The sequence below is a fragment of the Solanum dulcamara genome, chromosome 3, assembly GCF_947179165.1.
Source record: "Solanum dulcamara chromosome 3, daSolDulc1.2, whole genome shotgun sequence".
In the NCBI taxonomy this organism is placed as follows: domain Eukaryota; kingdom Viridiplantae; phylum Streptophyta; class Magnoliopsida; order Solanales; family Solanaceae; genus Solanum; species Solanum dulcamara.
This window is the reverse complement of record NC_077239.1, coordinates 32,030,836-32,054,096: the sequence shown is the minus strand read 5'-3', so window position 1 is coordinate 32,054,096 and position 23,261 is coordinate 32,030,836. Positions and strand designations below refer to the sequence as shown.

The 23,261-nt window shown below is 34.5% G+C and overlaps 1 protein-coding gene across 4 annotated transcripts; it reads left to right on the top strand.

Annotated features, from left to right (window-relative positions):
• The first annotated feature begins 1,112 nt into the window (after positions 1–1,112).
• LOC129882516 (mitochondrial uncoupling protein 2-like) lies at positions 1,113–21,230 on the top strand. 4 transcript variants are annotated; one of them, XM_055956839.1, is made up of 9 exons: positions 1,113–1,401; positions 1,500–1,706; positions 1,782–1,860; positions 1,976–2,058; positions 2,136–2,234; positions 2,340–2,444; positions 12,565–12,639; positions 13,540–13,626; positions 20,375–20,834. In XM_055956839.1, exons 1-9 carry the CDS (start codon positions 1,330–1,332, stop codon positions 20,453–20,455), a joined length of 888 nt encoding a protein of 295 aa, XP_055812814.1. In that variant the 5' UTR covers positions 1,113–1,329; the 3' UTR covers positions 20,456–20,834. The 4 variants fall into 4 exon arrangements, 3 of the variants coding, with proteins under 3 accessions (XP_055812814.1, XP_055812813.1, XP_055812815.1); XM_055956838.1 differs by having other exon boundaries at positions 1,114–1,401; positions 1,931–2,058; XR_008765785.1 differs by lacking the exon at positions 20,375–20,834 and adding an exon at positions 20,841–21,230 and having other exon boundaries at positions 1,116–1,401; positions 1,931–2,058; positions 12,565–13,379.
• Positions 21,231–23,261: the final 2,031 nt, after the last annotated feature.

The following is a 23,261-nucleotide window of genomic DNA, read 5'->3' as shown; positions in this document are numbered from 1 at the left end:
TTGCATCCCATGATTCATATTGAATATGTCCTATGTTTATTGTTCATGCATCTTCTCACATACTTAGTGTATTTCATGTACTAACACATACTTTTGCCTACATTGTATCATAATTTAAGGTCCAACGATCATGTTCATCCTTCTCCCGCTCGTGGCTAGATTTAGCACTATTGTATTGTTGGTGAGTCATCATATTCCGAGGATGAGACATGTTATTTCTTATGAGTCTATGACTTCTTTTATCTTTTATATTGGGTGAGCTAGGAGGTTGTCTTATGCCTCTATCTATACTAGTAAAGGCATGTTAGATGTTCATAGAGTCTATGTTGTCTCTTATTCCGCATTTTGAGACTTATGTTCTATATTAAGATTATGCTTCCGTATCTTTGATCCTTGCTTATATATTTCATTTACCTTATGTATCCTTTTGAATATTATGCTAAGACGCTTGGTTGGGATCCCTCAGGATTATAATCACCGTGTCGCGGCTAGGTCTTAGATCAGGTCGTGACAAGGAACCATAAATATTAATATTTTGGAAGTTTTCCACTTACAAAAAATTTCATGTACAATTATGAATTTACACTAACCTCTTACCATATTTTTGGGAGTCCTATATTTTTAGGAACCATATATGTTTGGAGTTTTTCACATACACACGTCATAAAATTTCTTCTTATCATATTTTTAAGAGGGTAGAAACTTAACCATAATAAAAAAATCGGTTGCATTTATTTTTATTTATGTTTATCAAAATCAATATTTAATATTATTAAAATAATAATATACTAATTGAAGAAAAATGGTGAAAAAATGATTGTCTAAAATGGGATATTTTAACGAAAGGTAAAGATTTCAAACAACATTTTTCTAAAGATATTTGTGCTATTAATATCTAGATAGATAAATATAGATAGATAGATAAGATATAGACAAATAAATAGATAAGAAAATTCAAGACTAATTTTTTTTAAAAAGAAAAATTAAATATAATGGTTGAAAAGTGAAAACAAATTTTGAGGCATTTTAAAAATTTCAAATCATATTTAAATTTTCATGATAAAAACTGATTTTTAAATAAAGCATTTTTCTGTTTGAATAATTATGGTGATCAAACTGAAAATAAGAGAGATTAGTTGAAAGTTGAAGAGTCCAAAATAATTAAAAAAAACTATTGAAATGTGAGAGAATCTTTTTAGTAGTTGAGCAGTAGTATGGGAGTTGTTGCTTGAGGTTTCAATTTGTGTAATTGTTTCATATCATGCCTTCAATTCCTATTTACTTATATACAGTAATATTATCTCCATTTCTTCATTCAACATTCTTTCAATGGCATTGGCATCCGAGATCTCATTCGCCGGAATCTTCGCTATTAGCGCTACCGCTGCTTGTTTTGCCGAGGTATTTTTTCTTCCTCTCACATTGAACAGTTACTGCATTTCTCTGTCAACTGATATTGTTAGTTTTTGAGATACTTGATTAGATCTGTGAAATTGCAGTTGTGTACTTTACCTCTAGATACCGCCAAAGTTAGACTACAGTTACAAAAGAGAGCAGGATCAGGGGAAGGCAAGTACGGGGGATTATTAGGTACAGTTGCTACAATTGCTAAAGAGGAAGGTTTATTAGCTCTTTGGAAAGGCATTATACCTGGCTTACATCGACAATGTATATATGGAGGCCTAAGGATTGGGTTATATGAGCCTGTTAGTAGTCATTTGAAATTTATATTCCAATTCCTTAAAAATAAAACATTTTTTGATTGATTGCAATTGGACCAGGTTAAGGCGTTCTTTGCAGGTAGCTATTATGTTGGAGATGGTTCCTTATTCAGTAAAGTGTTTGCTGCTCTTGTTACTGGTGAGATAAACTTGATATTGCTTCTACATCACACTTATGGTTTGTAGTGACGTCTTCTTTCCTTGCGAAGGTGCAATAGCAATTGCTGTGGCTAATCCAACTGATCTTGTAAAAGTTCGACTCCAGGCTGAAGGTAAAGCTGGTACACCTAGGCGTTATGATGGTGCTTTCGATGCATACTGTACCATAGCCAAACAGGTGATCGAGGAACTAAGATGCACAAGTAATTTATTGATGCACAGTCATTTTACATATTTTAGTTGATCAAATTATAGGAAGGACTGGCAGCTTTGTGGACAGGAATTGTCCCAAATATTGCACGGAATGCTATTATTAATGCTGCTGAACTGGCCAGTTATGATCATCTGAAAGAGGTAGATCTAATGATATTTTGATTCACTGACTTTTTTTTGCAGTACCTCGACTAATTTTCTGCAACTATTTCATTGGCTGCTTCTCTAAAATTATATCATATGCAGATAATTTTAAAACTTCCAGGATTTACAGACACTGTTTTAACTCATCTCCTAGCTGGTTTAGGCGCTGGATTCTTTGCAGTTTCTATTGGTTCTCCAGTTGATGTGGTAAAATTCCTTGTTTTTTGGATAAATTGCTCTTTTTTAATCATGGAAATATTTATCGTTTTGATACCAGAAGTTTTTGAGATAATTAATATATATATATATATATATATATATATATATATATATATATATATATAGAAATGCACCAAAATGTTGCATAGCAGGTGCTTGCATGCCACTGTTATAAAAGAAAAGAAAAGAAGGTTTAGAGGACTGATAGTCACAACTTAATTATCTACTCCTTTTCGTTCCAAGCTAACTAGGGTCAGTGTCTCAATTTGAGTTTGGTGATTAAAGGATTTATATAGTTAGACTATGTGTATGTAGATTGTTAACCAACTGCAAGCCTCCTCCTTATCCGAACGTTGACATTTATGCTTTGTGAAGCTCATATAGGCGGAGTTGATTTAAACCTTAGAGCACTGTTAGTATTGAAGAACAAAAGAAACCGTAGAATCTGGTAGAACTGATACAAGCGTTGCTCTGTATATTGCGTAGCTAGATTTCAGTGCATTTTATCTTTCAAGCAATTGATTTTAGAAGAAAGTGAATAAGTTGTAGTTGAGATCATGTGGCTATTACAATCATACTCTTAGGGCATAGCTATATCTGTGATGTTTGGTTGCATGCTCGAATTCCATTAGGATCTCGTAAACCATACCAACAGTTTTAGTTGGAACCAGAAAGTGGAAATCCCCTTCGGACCGACTTAAAATCCCATCAAGCTTCGTTCTATGTTATTGTTGATATTCATGTTATTCTTTGTTTTTCAAAAAATGTACTTGGTGAAATTTTTTAAAATGGAGAGCATCATAGAGAAATTTGAGAAGAAGTTGGCTTCATGGAAGATGCAATACCTTTCTTTAAGGGGCAGGCTTACAATCATAAACAATGTCTTAGACAACATTTCCTCATACTACATGTTCCTCGACCCTATGCCAAAAAATATATTGCTACAGCTAGACACAATTAGAACAAACTTCCTATGGGAAGGAAACACCAAGCTCCACAAATTCTATCTAGTCCCGTTCCTGTGGGCTTTTGAGGAGCGGGAGAAATTGTTGGAATTCTATGAAAGGGTCTCGGGAGAGTGGCCAAAAGTCACACTCATCCCTAAGCATCTGGGTGGTTTAGGCATCAAGAACTTGGCTGTCCAAAATAGATGTCTGATTATGAAATGGTTATGGAGGTCAATAGGGAAGATAGCATTATGGAAAATAGTGGTCTCTGAAAAACATGGAATCCAATCACATTGGTGCACCAAAGTCTCCAGAGCACCATTTTGGGTTGGGCCTTGGAAGTACATTACTTAACTCTGGGAAGAATTCAACCAGCATTGTAAATACCAAGCTGGCTGTGGTTTACATGTTAAGTTCTGGAAAAACAGATGGACTGGTAACACCACTCTCCAGTATGATCCAGCTCTCTACTCAATATCAAGCAGCCCAAGTTCCTCCATCTCCCAGAACAGACTACAACACTTGAGCTCCAATCTCCGGAAGATACTTTGAAGACTGGGAACTTGAAGACTTATCTAACATGCTTGCTAGATTGGAGAATTGCACATTCAATGAGCAAGATGCAGACAAAGTCAGATGGGAAGGAAAGTCGATGCCAAATACACAGTGAAGGAAGGATATACAACTTTGTGTGCCCAAAATCAGATGGACACTTGGCCATGGAAACTAAGCTGGAAAATTAAAGCACCTCCAAGGTGTTATGTTTCAGCTGGATAGCAATGCATGAGGCCTGGTTGACTCAAGAAAAACTTAGTAGAAGGAAGATAATCACTGTTAACAGATGCTATATGTGTAAACAGAACATAGAAACCATTACACATTTCCTCCTACTGTCACGCTCCAAAATGGATTGCGACATGGATGACATCCGGTGCCTATCAGCTTGCACCAAGTAAACCATTATGATGTTTTACATAACTTGTATCCATGTAACTCAATGATCTAACTTATTTCCATACTAAGCAAAATAAATGAGAAAAGACTTCATTAACGATAAAAGTGCATCAAATCATAAACTAGACATAAGTAGAAATGTCATTCATGATGCCACATGAGTATTCATTACCCCAAAATAATACAAAGTCTCTATGGAGTCTCTATGACACTATGAATAAAATAATGAAGTTACAGGGCAATCCTGCTCTATACAAAAATATACCATTGAAATAGAGTGATCCCACGAGTACAAAGGTTAGCTCACCAAAAGGAGAAAGTTGCAGGAACTCTTGTTGTACATTGATCACCCTGCACCTGACCATCTCCTACACCTAAACTTGAAATCATTTAAAAAAATGATACCTGAGTATTGGAATACTCAAATATGAGTCATAGCCGCCACTCGTGGTGGGGCAAGATTTATACAAAAATATATGGAGAAAGATACAAGTACATGAAAGATATATCAAATAAACAATTTAATTCACCAAAAGCATACAAAGGGAACACAACTAGAATCGTATAATAGAGGAACCAAGTATATAGTTTAATTCATTAAAGTATGTAATGAAGCGTACATTACTTTATAACATGTTTAGGATCTTAAAAACATCTCAAGTGTCATAGTGTTCCACAGTTCTGATGTCAACGTCTCAAGTCTCATAATCATATGTGATGTAAACACTCGAGATGCCATCCACGAGGCCTGACGTACTCTCCTTGCTAGAGGCCATTGCCCACACCATATATCCTTCCAGAAGGCCACTTTCTCTCTATTTCCAACCTTGCAACTTGTTCTTGAAGAAACTAGTTGCCATAGATTCCTGATGAATCTCCTTACACTACAATTATAAGGGGTTGTCACCTCCTCTGTCATCCATCTGTCTTGCATGCCATATTTTGTTCTGATCACCTCTTTCCATAAAGCTTCTTTTGGAACTGCAAACTTCAATGTTTGGCACTGTATTGACTGGGTATATGAAGCTCTTTCCCCAATTTATATGCAAACCAGATACTGCTTCAAAAATGTTAAAGACAACTTTGAGAATCAACATTTGTTCTCATGTGGCTCCACAAAACACTGGAGTGTCATCTACATATTGCAAATGTGTAACCTCATATTATTGCCTATTCTATCTCCCACTTGAAATTTTCTGACCCATCCTCTGATTTTTTCTGTATATATTAGATTGCTTAGTCCCTCCATGGCAAGGATGAAAAGGAAGGGGATAGTGGACCCCCTTGCCTTAAACCCCTATGGGAGGAGAAAAAGCCACATGGGCTTCTATTTATCAGAATTGAGAACTTGACTGTGCTGATACATTGTCTAATCCACCTGAGCCACCTTGAACCAAAGCCCATCCTCTGCAACATATTCATTAAGAACTCCCAATTTAGGTGATCATATGCTTTCTGAATATCCAGTTTGCATAGGATCCCTGCCTATTTGTCTTTTTGTCTTGAGTCCACACACTCATTTGCCACCAACATTGCATCCATAATCTGTCTGTTCTTTATGAATGCTATTGGTTGCCTATCTACTAACTTATGCATCACTCTTTTCAGCCTTTCTACTAGGACCTTTGCAAAGATTTTATATACTCCCCCCACTAGACTTATGGGTCTAAAATCATTTAGTTCCATTGCCCCTACCTTCTTTGGGATTAAAGCCACAAAGCTAGCACTTATACTTTTCTCAAAAATCCCATCCTTGTGGAAAGCCTTAAAAGCTGCCACTACCTCCTTACTGATGATGTTCCAGTAGTGGCTGAAAAAAGCCATTGTAAAGCCATCCGGTCCTGGTGCCTTGTCGCCAGCACATGATTTGATGGCATCTACAATTTCCTGTTCTTCAAAAGGGGCCATTAGCATATTATTGTCTTCTTCATTGATCATAGGACAATCTCTCATATTCAGGTCAGGTCTCCAATCTTCAGTTTTTGAGTACAAGTTATCATAGTACTCAATTACCACCTTTTTTCACCTCTTCTGGTTCAGTCACTAACACCTCATTGACTTTTAACTTGTCAATTGTGTTAACTCTCAGTGTTTCTGTTCCCTTCTTTAAGCCAAGTTGCCTTGGACCTTTGTCTCCAAGTTGTTTTCTCATGGTTTGTTATACCTTCAAACTCTGAGATGAGTGCCAACTTTGAAACTATCTCCCTTCCTCCAAGCTTCTTTGTTCTTGTATGATCTCAAGTTCAGCTAACTGATTTAGGACTAATTGTTTTTGTACTTTCAGATTACCATTAACAGTTCTGCTCCATTCTTTCAGCTTGTCTTTCCATGCCCTCAACTTTGATACTAGAATGAAATCAGGTTTGCCATGGAAATTGAAAGATTCCCATTAGCTTCTTATTATGTCATTGAAACCTTCTATATTTAATCACCAATTTTCAAACATGAAATATGACTTGGACACCTCCCATTCTCCACACTGTAGAAATATTGGAGTATGGTCCGATACTACCCTCTGCATTACTGATTGTTTAATGTTTTTGAAGGTTGAATCCCAGTCTTCTGAGAACAGAAATCTATCAAGCCTAGCAGTTGTGGTGTGTCTCTCCCCACTCCTCCAAGTGTAATTTCCCCTAGCTAATTCTAGGTCCATCAGTTCCATATCCTCAATGAACTCTGAGAATTGTGTCATTGATGTGTTGATTCTGTTGCCATTGAACTTTTCAGATGGATATCTGAATGTATTAAAATTCCCACACAACACCCAAGGTCCATTACTTAGACCTCTGGCTGCCCCCACTTCCCACCATGTTTCCTCTCTTTCTGTTCTGTCATTTGGTGCATACACACTTGTGATGTGCCAGTTGAGAGCAAAATTCATTCCTGTTAGGCTACAAGACACTGAGTATTTCCCTACACTACTGACCGTCCTTCCCAAATTCTTTTGTCCCACATTATGACTATTCCTCCCCTTGTTCCACTTGCCTCCAAATGCACATGATCAACCCATCTGCTGCCCCGTATCTCTTTGACATAGTTTGTAATTTCCCCTTCTAGCTTTGTCTCATGTAGACATACTACATCAACTTTCCATATCTTCAACATATTCCTAACCATTAATCTTCTTTTCTTGCAATTCAGTCCCCTTACGTTCCAAGATATTATGTTCACCTTCATTATTCCATGATGGCCAGATACGCCCCTCTACTTCTAGTGCCATTACTCATGAATTTTGGTGTCCAATTGTAGACTTTTCAATTCCTGTAGCCCTCTTTTTTTGCCATTTCCCAATTCATTTTGTGGTCCCCTATCTCCTTGCTTATTCCTCTCTATCTTCATCAACAGTTCCTTTGCTTTTTCTTCACATCCCTTAAAATTAACTCCAAACTCCATGTTGAGTCTGACTATATTCTGCTGTATCCATTCAGATATTTTTGAGCCAGACTGTTCTTCTTCTGGGAATTGGATTTGCAATGGCACAACATCTTCTGTTGTTTGGCTCTGATTATCTTATATTTGTTGTTCTAGGATCACCATTTCTGTCTTTTCCCCCCCTTCTCCTTATTTTTCATTCAAAATCTCCATTGAGTTCCCTGTTTGTTGTGTCTCCTGTTCATCCTCATTCTAACTAATTTTATTTCGCCAGTCTGTATAGATTTAACTGATCTTTCGATATTAATTATGTCAAAATTTTGGGCCATCTCCGCTGATTTAACTAAGGGAAACTTACATAAATATACAATATTAAGAAAATATTTACCATTTATAGCAATAATTTTTTTTCCACTGAACACTTATAATACATTTATAATACAGTTTTAATACATATTGCAGAGAACTATTTATAAAACATATATAATACAAGTTTTATAGATGGATAATACATTTATCACATATTTTAATAGACTTATAATATATTATGTCAGTTTCTTACTATACAAACATAATATATATTTTAAAACACTTATAATACATTTATATTGTATGCATAATTCACTTTTAATACAAGTGTAGATTTATCATAATATTGCTATATATTGCTATAAATGGTAATAAATAAAAAAATATCGCTAAAATCAGTAATTAATTTTTAAAAAGCACTCAATCAAGTAATTTTTCCTTTAACTAATTCCTCTGCTATTGGGTCTTTGAATAAGCCCAATATCTCTTTCTGGCCCATACCCCTTTGGTCTACCCTTTTATTCTCTTTTTCTTTTAATGTTGACCCACCTTTGGCATGTGCCCCTTATGTTGAAGTACCCACGTGCCCCTACACATACTCCGCTGACAAGAGCTTTGAAAATCCTTCTCAGCCTGTCTTTGGATAATATCCATTCGATATCTTCCCCTTTCCTCTCTCTTCTTCTCCGATACTCTCACTGTCACCGGGGTTTCACATCACATCGGCATGGTGTATGTGAATCCTTCACTGTTCACTTATACTTCCTTGGGAACATCGCTGTCGTCTCCTCTCACTTTAATTCTGGCCCAGTGGAGATGATTTTTTAGCGAAGTCTCCTCCTCCGTTTCGATATATCCTCCACATCGATTCCCGTTTTCCTCGAGAACCTTTTTGGACCATAGATTCATGGGTAACCCTAGTAGCCTGATCCAGACCCAGTCTCTCTTGATTTCCGCCGGCCAACATCCAGTGGTTGGTTTCCACCAATCAAGATCTAGCTTCATCCTCTTCTAGATCCATCGGCCCGTCAGAACATGCTCTACACTCTCCTTGTCGAAAGTTCAAACAAAAAATGTCCATCGTTCATTGCAAAGGCTTTGACTTCTATTGCTGATTTCGAGGAATTACAAGCCCATTTCCTCACGTCATTCAAACTGAAATTTCTTGTCCTTGATTTTGGAACTTTCCAATGACACATTGACCCAAAATGTCGTTCTCTTTTTCTGTTGTTTCCTCGATGATATCAATGTTGTTGGTTGTGTTTCAGATGTTAGCCGTCTCAACTGATTCCGTCATCCATCTGCTACGATTAAAAGCTTCTTTATATGATTTTCCCTGTTGCACTTTCTCTTTTCTATCTATCCCCTGTGCTCTTGCATGTTCATAAATGAAACCAGCTATTTTGTGTGCTATGTTCCCCCAACCCCCTTTGTTATTTGTTTCAGGTGTAATACTGATTGATCTATTTTTTTCCTGAATTGCAATGAAATTGATGTATCTCCCCTTCTCATTGTATTTAAGTGCGCAATAAACTCCGCATAGTGGTCCTTCATGTTCCACCTCTGAACTGTTCTCCCTTGTACATTTGAAGCTTCAATAAATATGGCTACCAACCACCTCAGGACTTTTATGCTAATTTTGACTCTTCTTATCTGAAATTGGCTGCGCTCCACCCATTCTAACCATACTTCTGCTTCATTCTTGAACCTGGTGATCTCGAGCCCGTTTGGATTGGCTTAAAAAAAGTAACTTTTACGTATGAAGTGCTTTTAGAACTTTGAAGTGCTTTTAGAACTTTGAAGTGCTTTTAGAACTTTGAAGTGCTTTTAGAACTTTGAAGTGCTTTTAGAACTTTGAAGTGCTTTTAGAACTTTGAAGTGCTTTTAGAACTTTGAAGTGCTTTTAGAACTTTGAAGTGCTTTTAGAACTTTGAAGTGCTTTTAGAACTTTGAAGTGCTGAAAGTTATTTTTATAAATAAGCAGTTGAGTGTTTGGATAAAAGTGCTTATAATGTGAATTTTAAGGTTAAAAGAATAAAAAAAGATAGTTTGAGAATTTAGTTAAAATATAAGGGATATAAAAGTAATTTCCATGGTCAAAGAAAATGACTTTAAGCACTTTGAAAAAAAAAAGTTAGGAATTCTAACTTTTCATTTTTGACTGACTTTAAGAACTTTATGATTTAAAGTCAGCATTAGACAAACATGTCCAAAAGCTAAAAAGTGATCAACTTAAAGCCAATTCAAATGGGCTCCTCATATGATTTGAAACCTGCGTTGTAGTAGATACACACTCGTTCCCAGCTTGATGTGCTCCGGTTGGGTTGCTAGAGGCACCCATCCTAATCTAAAAGGTGATTTTTCTTAAAACAATGCAATAATGCTCATAATAATACTACTGTATGTGTTGTGTCAATGCTCAAAATACTTCTTGAAGCTATACTGAACTTCTCTTTAATTGACTGAAAATGCTTTGGAAACTATTTATGCTCTTTTTAAAATAGACATGTTTTTCTCAATACAATAATGCATTTTGAACCCTTCAGTTCCCTTAAAATTCTTTCTTGATAATAATACAAACTACTTGATCTTACTTAAGTTTTGAAAATCATGCATAATGAATAGTAATGCAAAAACTTCAAAGTTCTTAGCTAATAGGGTTCATGTGAGGAATAAACACGAACGATAATTCAAGGATCAGAATTACAATAATAAACATACACTCAATGATAATACTCAATATTTAATAAAAGGAATTTAGACCCATTCAAGAATTGAAGAAAACTTGGGTTAGAACCCTAGATTAATCTCTTACTGACTTAATTTAGATATAGGGTGTGAGGACGAACTTAGTCCAACATTATGAATTGCCTTACATGCCTGGAAGAACAAAATTCTTGAAGAACCTGAAGAAGATGCACGCAACCCTAACTTTTCTCCTCTTGAATCCTTGCTCTCTAAGTCTTGAAAGTGATTAGAGAGGAAAATGGTCGAATAGTACTGTTAAGGGACTTAATTTGGTGTAAAACCGTCGGGGTTTAGGCTTAGAAAGGGTGGAAAAAGACCAAACTAACCTTAAAATCTGACGAAAACATCTACAGGTGCCATCTACGATCTGTAGAAGCTTCTACGGGCCGTAGAAGCTCTCTCGTAGAAAGTGTCTGGAGCCCGGGGTCTCTGAAGTTTGGGTTTACAGGCCCTTCTACGGTCTTAAACCCTTCTATGGGTCGTACAAGGGTGGTCGTAGAAAATATACTGAGGGTGAAGTTTTAGGACTTTGATCTACGGTCCGTAGATGGTACTATGACTCATACAAGGACTCGCCCTGTACACTTGGGATTTCTGAGTTTCAGGATTTGGTCTACGGATCAGGTCTATGACCCGTGGAAACTTCTACGGTCCGTAGTTCCTGGTCCAAATTTCAATTACTGAAGTTCAACTCCAGGAGTCTATCTATGGTTCGTGGAAACTTCTACGGACCGTAGATGGGGTCCGTACAAGTCAGAATTCAGCAGAACTGAAGTCTTTTCCTGAGTTTTTTCTAGACTGATCTGAGTTAGAATATTTTGGGGTGTTACAGATGGGATCTCAACTCCAAGCCAAACTCTAAAAGCTAGATGCCTAGTCAATCTGTTTAGTTGGAACTTTTGTCTCCTGTTAATAATGTTGACAGTTTTTTGGAATCTGTTAGCTCTTTGATCCTAGCTTAGTACTCTTGTTAAGGAACTAACTCTCTTTCTTTGTACACTTCTGCCTTTAGCATCACCCTGACGCTCTTTAATGAAATCTTTCACTTCATAAAAAAAAAAATTAAATTGAAATTTCAGGGACACTACACCTACATGGCACAATGGCTGCTTATATTTGGAACATGTTCAATACAATTTTATGCATAAGATGGATAATGCCTGATAGTATCAAGGGTGCCTACATTAGTTGGATTTCATGGCAAGTTGATAAATCCATCAGACAAGTCTGAAAAATGTTTCCTGCTTGTATTTTTTGGTGTGTTTGGAATGAGAGGAACAAAAGTTGTTTTGATGGAACATCAATTCCAAACCATCCCCTTAAGGTTAGATGTCTTTTAGATTTGGGTAGCTGGGATAGTCTATTCCCCATAGATTCTCATTTGAAATTGTTGGACTTCATTAGCTCTTTATCTTTAGCATAGGTCTCAATTCTTATTGTAACAGAGCTATCAATCTCACTCTTTTGTAACTATTTTTCGATATGCATTTTCTTGATGCCATTTATAATACTACTTACTTCATCAAAAGAAAAAGTAACTTATAAAAATATGTTGTTTATTACATAGTTTTTCATGAATGGTTAGATTAATAAGAATTAAAAGACTACAAGCATGCAGCATTCTCACATATGCACAAACACAAGGGTCCTCTAAGTGATGACCAAGGGAACATATTCATGACTTGTTCGAGTTTTTCTTGGAAGTTTGATGAATACTTTCTGTAAAAACACAATTTATGTTATGCCTGTGAAAAGGTCATTTGCTTGCTGTCTTTTAGGTCAAATCAAGAATGATGGGTGATTCAGTATACAGGAACACCTTTGATTGTTTTTTCAGAACATTGAAGTACGAGGTAATTTTGTTATCATTTTCTTGTTTCAGAATGCATGGTCATTTGTCAGCATATCATATTTATTGTAGGTAGAAAAATATTATCAAAACGTACTTCAGTAATTTGCGACCTAAAATTGTTTACTGCATATGTAGACTCAGAATTGTAGAAAGTCTAGCTAAAGGTGTTTCCAATCACTAATTGTATATGGAAAAGTAATAGTCGTCCCAAAGTATGAAACAGTAGTCATGCTTGAAATAGGTAAACACTTCTAATTTCAGCTTGAACATTACCCATAAGATTGTTTTATTTGTATTTGGAGAATCCAGAAGTTGAAGTTACAAATCACGCATTTTTATTTTTGCTATACATCTTCTTGATGCTTTTTAGTGCAAATTCGTACTTCATCAAAAATAATCCAGAAGTTGAAATGTGCCTTTGCATGCAATGAGAAGTGGATTTCTCCCACTGATCATAAAGAAAAAAGAAAGAAAAAGAGTGGTAGGGGTAGGTAGCGAGATAGATAACAAATAGTTGATGACAGAGAGGACCTATTTTTGTCTAATTGCTAAATAATGTATGAGGAAAGGTATTGCTATGGAGGATTTTTTTTATAACATAGAAAGCAGCTATACTATTAAGCAAATATTTTACTCCTGTTTCTGTCTTCTTGGTATGAGTTCCTCCTGGCCTATACTTCTTAATTCCTTGGTGTGTTAACTGGTGTCAATGGGGAGCTCAGAGAAGTGGTCACCCTTCAGGTACTAGTTGACAAACTGCTTGCTGCTGATCCTATATTCTCAACTTACATTGTGTTGCATTACTGATCTTAAATTTACCCTGATAATCTCAAGAAAAGATGGTATTCGAATTAGTAGATACTAATTGAAATGCTTATATAGCTTAACATGGCTAATGCAGGGACCACTTGCTTTTTATAAGGGTTTCCTCCCCAATTTTTTTCGACTAGGATCGTGGAATGTTATCATGTTTTTGACTCTTGAGCAAGTAAGTAAAACTCCTACTCTGGGATTAAAATGGTGACTACAGATGTTAAGCATAATACTTACATCGGAAAAGGGTCAAAGATATCCCTATACTATTGAAAATTGTTTAAATATACTCCTTGTTATACTTTCGGGCTACATATACCCCTCATGTTATATTTTCGGTTCAAATATACCCCTTTCATTATACTTAGATACAATTTCGCCCTTAATTTTAACGGAATAACATTTGAAAAGCTCAAAATTAAATAACTCATTCCCAATTTTAAATATCTGATTTTTTTAGGAATAAATAAATTTTTCAAGTACTAATTTGAGTGTTTTTTTCTTAGAAATGACAATACAGAATGCATTGCATAATTTTAAGTACTAATACATGAAATTTTTAAATACTAATTTGAGTTTTTTTTCTTACAAAATTATATGACAAAAAATGCTGCAAAATTATTTCTCAGCATTTTCTGTCTTATCATTTTGTAAGAAAAAAAGACTCAAATTAGTACTTAGAAATGTCATGTATTAGTGTGGTATTGTTATTTCTAAGGGAAAAAAAAAACTCAAATTAGTACTTGAAAATTTTATTTATTCCTAAAAAAATCAGATATTTAAAATTGGGAATAAGTTATTTAATTTTGAGCTTTTCAAGTGTTTTTTCGTTAAAATTAATGGTGAATTTGCACCAAAGTATAGTGAAAGGGGTATATTTGAATCAAAAGTATAACAGGAGGGGTATATTTAGCCCGAAAATATAACGAGGGGTATATTTAAACTATTTTCAATAGTACAGAGATATGTTTGACCCTTTTCCGTACTTACATTCCAATGAGTTTGGAAACCGTAATTTTTCCATCATTGCTATATATGTTGAGCTGAATCAACTCTCATTCAACCAAAATGCTGCTTTATCGTTTACATAGTCTCTTTTGACCATTGGAAGGAAATAGAGACGAGTCTGATTGTGCATTGTCCAGTATTTGTGGGGGAACTGATAATTGCATGCTAACTTTTATGTTTTTAGATGATAAAAGAACATATGTTATATCAAGATTCAAGAAGAGCGAAAGTGTACCATATAACATTTTTTGTTTTTATAAAATGATCAGAAAAGGATTAAAATTTCCCTTAACGTATTGAAAATGGATAAAAAAATATCCTCCTTCGAGCTATTGGACTGTAATTTCCCTTAACGTTATCTTTAACCACAAAATTGCCCCTCATTTTAACACGATATATGGAATATGTGGGTCTTTTAATTGAACACGTGGCAAAAATTTATTGGTCCCACATGGCAATAGGACTAGCACAAAAACAATTCGATCCAATTTAAAAAGACCCATGCCCCCTGTATATACCATAAACGTAACCCTCGATTTCACCATTGGAAATAATCAATCAAACTCTTGTTCTGCTTTCATTTCTTCATTCCTAAGGAATCATATTTCGATTTGACACCAACAAAAGGGTACCATCCATGGCCAATGCCAAGTTATATTGCAGTGACTCTTGGATTTTTCTTGTGATATCCTAAATTTCACGTGTTAGACCACTTCTTAATGATGGCTTTTTAGCAAGCGAATCTTCCTGTAGTATTGTTGATAAGAATCGGATTATTTGAATAAAAATAAGAAAATAATGAGAAAGCAAAAATACAAAGATTAAAGATGAAATTTAAAGATATGTAAAATTCGATAATAAAATTTTCAAATTTCAAGATTAAGTGCTATCAATCCTAATTGATCTTGGTATTCAAAATTAGAAAGGATTAAAATTAGTTATGATATTAACAAATTCAATTCAAGAACTTAGATCTAAAGGTGATCTAGCCCTCTATTACGAAGAAATTATAGACAATAATTAGGTTAAGACTAATTAACGTCTTTAATTTATGGATGAAAACCAAAGAGAGATCAAGTTAAGAATAATCTTATCACTTAAAGAATTATTTTTATAAGGTTGTAAGAAAAATCCATAGTGACCACATACAAAGGTGTAAAGAAGAGAAACCTCTCAAATAATATTCATCATGTCTAATGAAAAACAACAAAATCCACTCCTATATATAAAGGAAACCTATCCCAAATTGCATGAGATTTGATTCCTACTTTATAGAAATAATAAATACTAAAACCAAATTAGAAAAATTTAAACTAGGAAAACATGTAAAAATAGTACTAAACTTCTTCCTAAAATTAGCTGACAAAAAGAATTGAAAAAGTTGCCAAATTTCCTCCAATTCACACACCTGATTTCAGCCCTACTTTGGGTGTGAATTTCAAGAACTTTTTGGGCTTTAAGTTTCAGCACTTTGGGCATGCAAGTAAGCCCCTTGTTGGGCACTCCTTTGAGCTTCTTTTCAGCTCCATGTAGGCCCTTTCTCTTGGGCTCCATATGGCCTCAATCTTCCTCCTCTTGGACTTGAATTTAGAGTAAGAAGTACATGTACCACTTAGTCCATTCCTTTTATAATTCTTGGGCTCTTCTTCCATGATAAACATCTTATTGATTTCCCATCAACTTTAATGGAGGTATGCCATTATGGATGCTAAAAATTAATTTGTCCTCTAATTTGAATCTCACAAAATCAAGAAGACATACATTAATAAACAACAACCATCAAGCAAAAGCAACTATGATAGGAACAAAACAAGATAGTGACCATGTGTCAACTTTACCCAATTAAGCCTAGCATGTATAAATACACTTATAAAGCATATGGACATCATCATCCTAATAAAAAATTCTCCTACTTATATAAGCACAACAAAATCCTTGTGTAGATGCCATAGAAAATTATACATGAAACTTCAATTTAGTTCTATCAATAAAGTATTTTCAATGGGCACAAGAAAGACGACTCAGGATCCCTAAAACATGCATCAAATTGAACACTTTTATGATATAATTAAGCATCCTCAATTACACTACTCACAAATTCTTCCACATAAAAACTATTCACATGAGTACAAGAGTTTTCAAGAAGGTTAAAAGAATTTTTAAATTTCAAATAGAATCTCCGTTAAATTCTAAGTAATTACTCAAATTCTTAAACAAGGAATCATAATAGTCATTTATCTTCCCATCACTAATAGCAATCACCTTTTTAAGCTTACAATCATCAAGACTTGAAGAATAATGTCTCATCCCATAGAAAGAATCATATTTCAACAAGTTATCACACAAAAACTGATTCAACTCTTGATTAAGAGAGGAGGAATCATCTAACTCATTCACAAGTCCCCTCCCACAAACATCGCGCCTTTTTGTCAACAAGTGAGAATTTATAATCAATAATGTTATACTCAATTTTAAAAAGGAAAGAATTACTGTTATGCTTGAACTTAAAAGTAATAGTTAATGACTTATTATATAGCAAACTATCATCATCCTCAAAATTAATAAGGTCACTAACATAAGAAATAAAAGTGTACTCCATTACTTGCAAAAAAACTTCAGGTATTGTAGGAATACAAGAATGTGAATAAATCAATTATACATACCGTACTTGGTCTTATGCAGCAAAGGAATAACATCATCTCTTTTTTTCTTGCTCATTGGTGTTAGATCCACATCTGTCTTGTTGCACTTCTTTTCACGAGTCTTATCTTGGACGAACCCAAAATATTTCTCTTTACCTTTATCCTTCTCATCAACATGCACTTGCTCAGTGGGGAATATAGTTTTGACCATCTTAGGATTAAGTTCATCCGATGATGGTTCTTCAATGCAAACTTTCCCATGAGTGCGTACAAGAGTGTCAAAACAACTAGAAAAAGAAGTAGGAATGTTAGAGTTAGAATACGAAATAACCTCACTCAAACTCTCTTGTTTTTCTCTCTGTATCTCACAACCATTTCTCTCCTTTTCTCTCTACTCCCTTTTCTTCACTCGATCTCACTTTTTTTCTCACTTGACATCCTATTCTCTTAACACAACACATCCTCTCTTTTTTCCTTTCTTGGGATGTCAACATGCACTCTCTTGCTCATTTCAATCTTTTCTCTCTCATCATCATCCATATCTCTCTAATTTTTTTTACATCCTCACGAATTTATGAGGAGTCAAAGATGCGAGAGCAAATTTCTCCCTGTTAGAGTATTTATTCTTTTCTATGTTGTATGAAGCTCTGCAATTAGCATACCATGATTTCCGGAATAAGATATGACAATTATACATGGGAACAACATCACACCATACCTTGTCCTCATAACTTTCAAGAGTGAACGACAATAACACCTTTTTATTTTTTCTTCACTCCTTTCCACATGTAGGGTGAAATAAGCTAAATACAACGTAAGTTCAATCTCTCAACCATATAAGTGCTAATTAAGTTATAGCCACTCTCTGTCAATTCTCATGGCGCATAGCTTAGACAATTCTTTAACTCTACCTTGGTCCTCCTCATCCTTGCCAAGTTGTACATTCATTCGGTTGGTCTTCCTTTGCTCAACTATGATGAATCTATCGCATCTAGTCAGACAATAATCATTTTAAGAACCTCAGCTGAGTTGTTGTCGTTTTGAGTTCCAGCTTCAGTTTCCTTACCTGTTTGAGACATTTCAAGAAAATATCAAAGAAACAAGTATCTCTCAATTTGACCTTTTTCCCCCTCCATTGATCTCACTCTCTCTTGCTTTTTCTACTCAAATACTACCTTTGGCTGGATCCTTTAGGATTTATATATAAACCCTACTAGTAACAACCCTTTAAAAGTAAGACGTAGAAAGAAAAATTCTTTACTAACATTCAAACGAATTGGGTTTGATGAAATAAGAAAAAAGATCAATTTGTGCAACACGAATTTTTTTCTAATTTCCCCCTCTTCTTGGTTTTCCTCTTTTTGACATAGGAAGCCAAAAATCAAAACAAATCCGGAGTTTCTTGAAAATACCTTAATTCTCAAGCAATTGAATTCTCTCTCTCTTTTGGTAATTTTCATTTTTTGCTATATATGTAGCTTACCTTTTAAGCTACTACATTTTTAAGAAAACCCTGCTAGTAACAACCCTTTAGAAGTAAGACGTAGAAAGAAAAATAATTTACTAACAATCAAACGAATTGGGTTTGATGAAACAAGAAAAAATAATCAATTTGTGTAACAAGAATTTTTTTCTAATTTCCCCCTCTTCTTGGTTTTCCTCTTTGATGTAGAAAGCCAAGAATCAAAACAAATTCGGAGTTTCTTGAAAATACCTTAATTCTCAAGCAATTGAATTCTCTCTCTCTCTCTTTCTCGGTAATTTTCAGTTTTTTGCTATATATGTAGATTACCTTTTAAGCTACTACATTTTTAAGGATTTTTTTTTTAGTTTTCTATTGTGGATCAAGAACCTCCAAGATTATCAAGAACAAAAACTTGATAAGAACCGCTCTAGTACCACTTGATATAAATTGGGTTTACTTGAATAAACACAAAAAATAATGCGGAAGCGAAAATACAAAGATTAAAGATGGAGTTTAAAGATATGCAAAATTCAAGAATAATATCCCTAGATTTCAAGATTAAGCGCTAAGAACTCTAATTGATCTTAGTATTCAAATTAGCGGATTAAAACTAGTTATGATACTAATAGAGTCAATTCAAGAACTTAGATCAAAAGGTGATATGATCCCTCTTTCGAAGAAATTAAAGCAATAATTAGTATAAGACTGATTACCTTTTTTAATTTATGAAAAAGAATCAAAAATATCAAATTAAGAATTAATCTTACCACGTAAAGAATCATTCTTATAAGGTTATAAGATAAATTCAAATTCACCATAGAGAAAGGTGGAAAGAAGAAAAACCTCTCAAATAATATTCATAATGTCTAATGAAAAATAACAAAATCCATCGTTATATATAAAAGAAACCTATCCAAATAGCATGGGATTCGAATCCTATTTTAATGAAAATAATAAATACTAAAACCAAAAAGGAAAGCATGTAAAAATATATTACCAAACTTCTTTCTAAAATTAGCTAACAAAAAGAAAGAAAAAAGTGGCCAAATTTCCTTCAATTCACACGTCTAATTTCAGCCCTACTTTGGGCATGAATTTCAGCCTTTTTTGGTTTTTAACTTTCAGGACTTTGGGCATACAAATAAGCCCCTTGTTGGGCACTCCTTTGGACTTCTCTTGGGGTCCATGTGGGCCCCTTTTGTTGGGCTTCATATGAACCGAATCTTCTTCCTCTTGGACTTGGACTTTTATCTTGAAATATATGTAGCACTTAGTCCATTCTCTTCATAGTTCTTGGGCTCTTCTTCCACAATAAGTATCTTTTTGATTTTCAAAAACTTTTGAGCAACCATACATGAAAAAATTGAATAATTTCCTCCATAGCAAAAACACACCCCAAGGTTTGATATTAATGATCTATCGATATTCCTAAATACTCTTCAACCTTAAGATCTAGATTGACCGTAGCCATTTGAAAATCCAAGTTTGATAGTAATGGAATCCCAAAATTAACTGTTCTGCCCTGATCACTTTCCTGGCCTCTCTCAGGTTCCTTAGACCATCTTGTCAGCTCCCTCCCCCAGTCTGCTTTTCTCTCCACCCCCTCCCTTCCAGTAGGGCATGTTGTCCCCCATTCCTACCTTGGTGAAGCCACCGTTTCTTTTGTATATATCTTCTTGTGTGCTCATCTGCAGTTCAAACCTTGCAGAACCGTGTTATTACACATGCTTAATTATTTCGCTTACATTCTTTTGTTTTATTTCCTTTCCCAGTTTTAAAAAAAAGTCGGTTAAATTTCTTAATTAAAGGAGAATAGCTGCATGTTTGAACAAGTGACAATATTTTGCTTGGATGGAGTATGTTGGGGACTTTGGACAACGAATATGTAGATTTGTCTAGTGAAGGAAACCATCCCAAATGGTGAAAAGTGAAAAGCTAAGCTTCATTGTTCCATGTTGATTATTGACTGGTATTGTGGAAGCGATTCTACTTTTTCTTGTCGTTCATAGTAGAATCTCCTGTGATTTCTGTATTAGGTGATTATTGTGTTTGTCTGTGAACTGTCAATTTCAGTTTATGAAAGGTCTATTTTCACTTTTCAAACTAGAGCTAGGTCTAATTAGTGTTCTTTCTGTTGATGACCTAAGTTCTCTGAGGCTGGGATGACTTTGTTGCTCTCATCTAACCTAACCACAAAACAACAAGTTGAAGAAACTCTAGAACACTAAATCGACTACCCTATTTCTTACGTTTTCTGTAATATTTCTGTGATAGGTCAAGAGAAGCTTCAGATAATAAGTAAATTTAATAGGCCATTGAGTGTTTGCCAGCATAAAGTGTTTTGAGCTTGGGATTGGATTTGTGCATCTGCAATTGCCCTCTGAAGAGGAAACAGGTGTCAATGTGATTGTTTCGACCTGGGGTTTAATCCAGATATCACAAAAGTTACTCTGGAGCTCTACTTATTCATAGGGTGATGTGACGAAGGGTTGCCTTTGTCTTTTCTCTAGTTACTATTGGAAAAAATGATATGGTATATAAACTTATAGATAAAATTGACACTAAATAGACCTATTATACCTTTTTTTTTGGGCAAACAAGAATCTTTTGGGCTAGTCAATAGCCTGGTTATTATGTTTTGATTTATTTACTTAATTTGTGCTATCTCTCGTTATTCTCCCTCTTTAATTTATATTATTAATTTGTGCATGTCTCTTTATTCTTTGTTCTTTCTTCTTTCTTTAAGGATTTACGGTTCTATTCTTCTTTTTCTTCTCTAAAATAACTCTCTCACCAGAAGTCCATTATACTCATGATTTCTTTTTTTCCTTTTACGCAACTCGAATCCCCCCTTCCCCAGGGTTTTGAGTATTCATTTTTCAATTTCGAGTAACTACTACTACAATTGGTGTATTTTTTTTTCTAAAGTCAACGGGTAAGAGTGACTCTTCTAAAAAACCTATGAAGAATTGGAATAATAATTTTGATTTTAAAGATTCTCCATCTACAACATCGCTTTCAATATATGCAAACTCACTTCGGTGTCCAAGTTGAAGAAAGGCTTGGTTCTTATTTAATGTGAAATATTAATTTGTATACATTGAGGCATGACTGTATGACAGCCTGATGTATACATTTTCAAATTGAATGTATACGCAATCAGTATTATGCACACACAATTGACAATGTGTATACAAACTTGATTATTTGTATCAAAATATTTTGAAGGAAGGTAATGTATCTGTCAATCGTACACATCAATAGGTACACAAAATATTTATGTATACTTATAATATATACAAATGATATATTAGTAATGTAGACATATTGCATTTAACATGTCACAATACATGTATACAGTAAATTTTGAATTAAATAAAAGGTTTCCGATTGGATTGGTTATAAGTCTACCATACTCTACAATAAGCCTACATCTACTAAATCAACGCATTAAATAAATGCATACAAATATAATTTGCAATATAGTTTAATGTATGTATTAAAAATTTGATATGCCACATGTATCCATAAGATTTCATTCATTAAAAAAACACTAGATATGCATACAAGCAAAATATAAATAATGTATACATACTACATTTACCATGGCACAATCATTATATACAATATAAACTAAGAAAAGGATACAACAACTAATTCAACACATCAAATAAATTTATACAATGATAAAATTGCAATATAGTTGAGGTTAAAGGCATAAATTCACCCCTGAAGTTATTTTGATCAGTCAGTTACATGCTTAAACTATTGAAGCGATCTATTACACACCTGTACTACTCAAAAGTGAATTTATTTATCCTTTCCTATACCCCACACCCATATATTGTGTATAGAGTGAGACTCGCACCCTAATGATGCCACATATTTAATGAACCCCAATCCAATTCATTTCACCCAAATCCATTTCATTTCACCCAAACCCATTTTATTTCACCCTAATCCATTTTATTTCATCCACCCGTTTAATTTCTCTAAGAACATGAAAACCTAATCGACAAATTCAATCGTAAATCAAAGAAATTACTGTAGATTTCTTTGATTTTATAGTGTTTTTGAGTCATATTGGGAGAAAGTTGGTGGTTACAATCGAGGAGTTCATTGCTTGGAGCATTTACTGTGTCGTCGTCTCCATTGCTAATTTATAGGTAATAATAGAAACAACTTAAAAGGCAAGCTAGCTGGTGATGAGCCTTACTATCCCTTAGATGAAGCTGCTAGCTTTGAAACAAATTTAGATGATTACAGTGATGATGAAGGAGAGGTTCAACAGAGAGTTAAAGCAAGAAGGAGAAAGAAGTTTAGAAGAGTTGTATTGGATGCAACCTATCATAAAATAGTGTGGGAATTGTATCACGATCCAAAATCTCAAGTGATGATGGTACTTACTAACACCACTGGTAGGTAAGCCTAACCCATGACCCGGAGCCAAAAGCAATAGGCTATCACGCGGAAGAGAAATATATGGAAAACAAAGAACAGGGTAACTAAATAAAAGAGATAGATAGTGTCAAATATACAAACAACATATCCCAAAACGTGATATCAGACGGTACTCGAGAGATAGATAGAGTCAAATACACAAACAACATCTCCCAAGACCTAATATCAGACGATACTTAAGCTATTAATTCAAAATTAGTGATACAAGGTATTACAAAAAAAAAATATACAGAC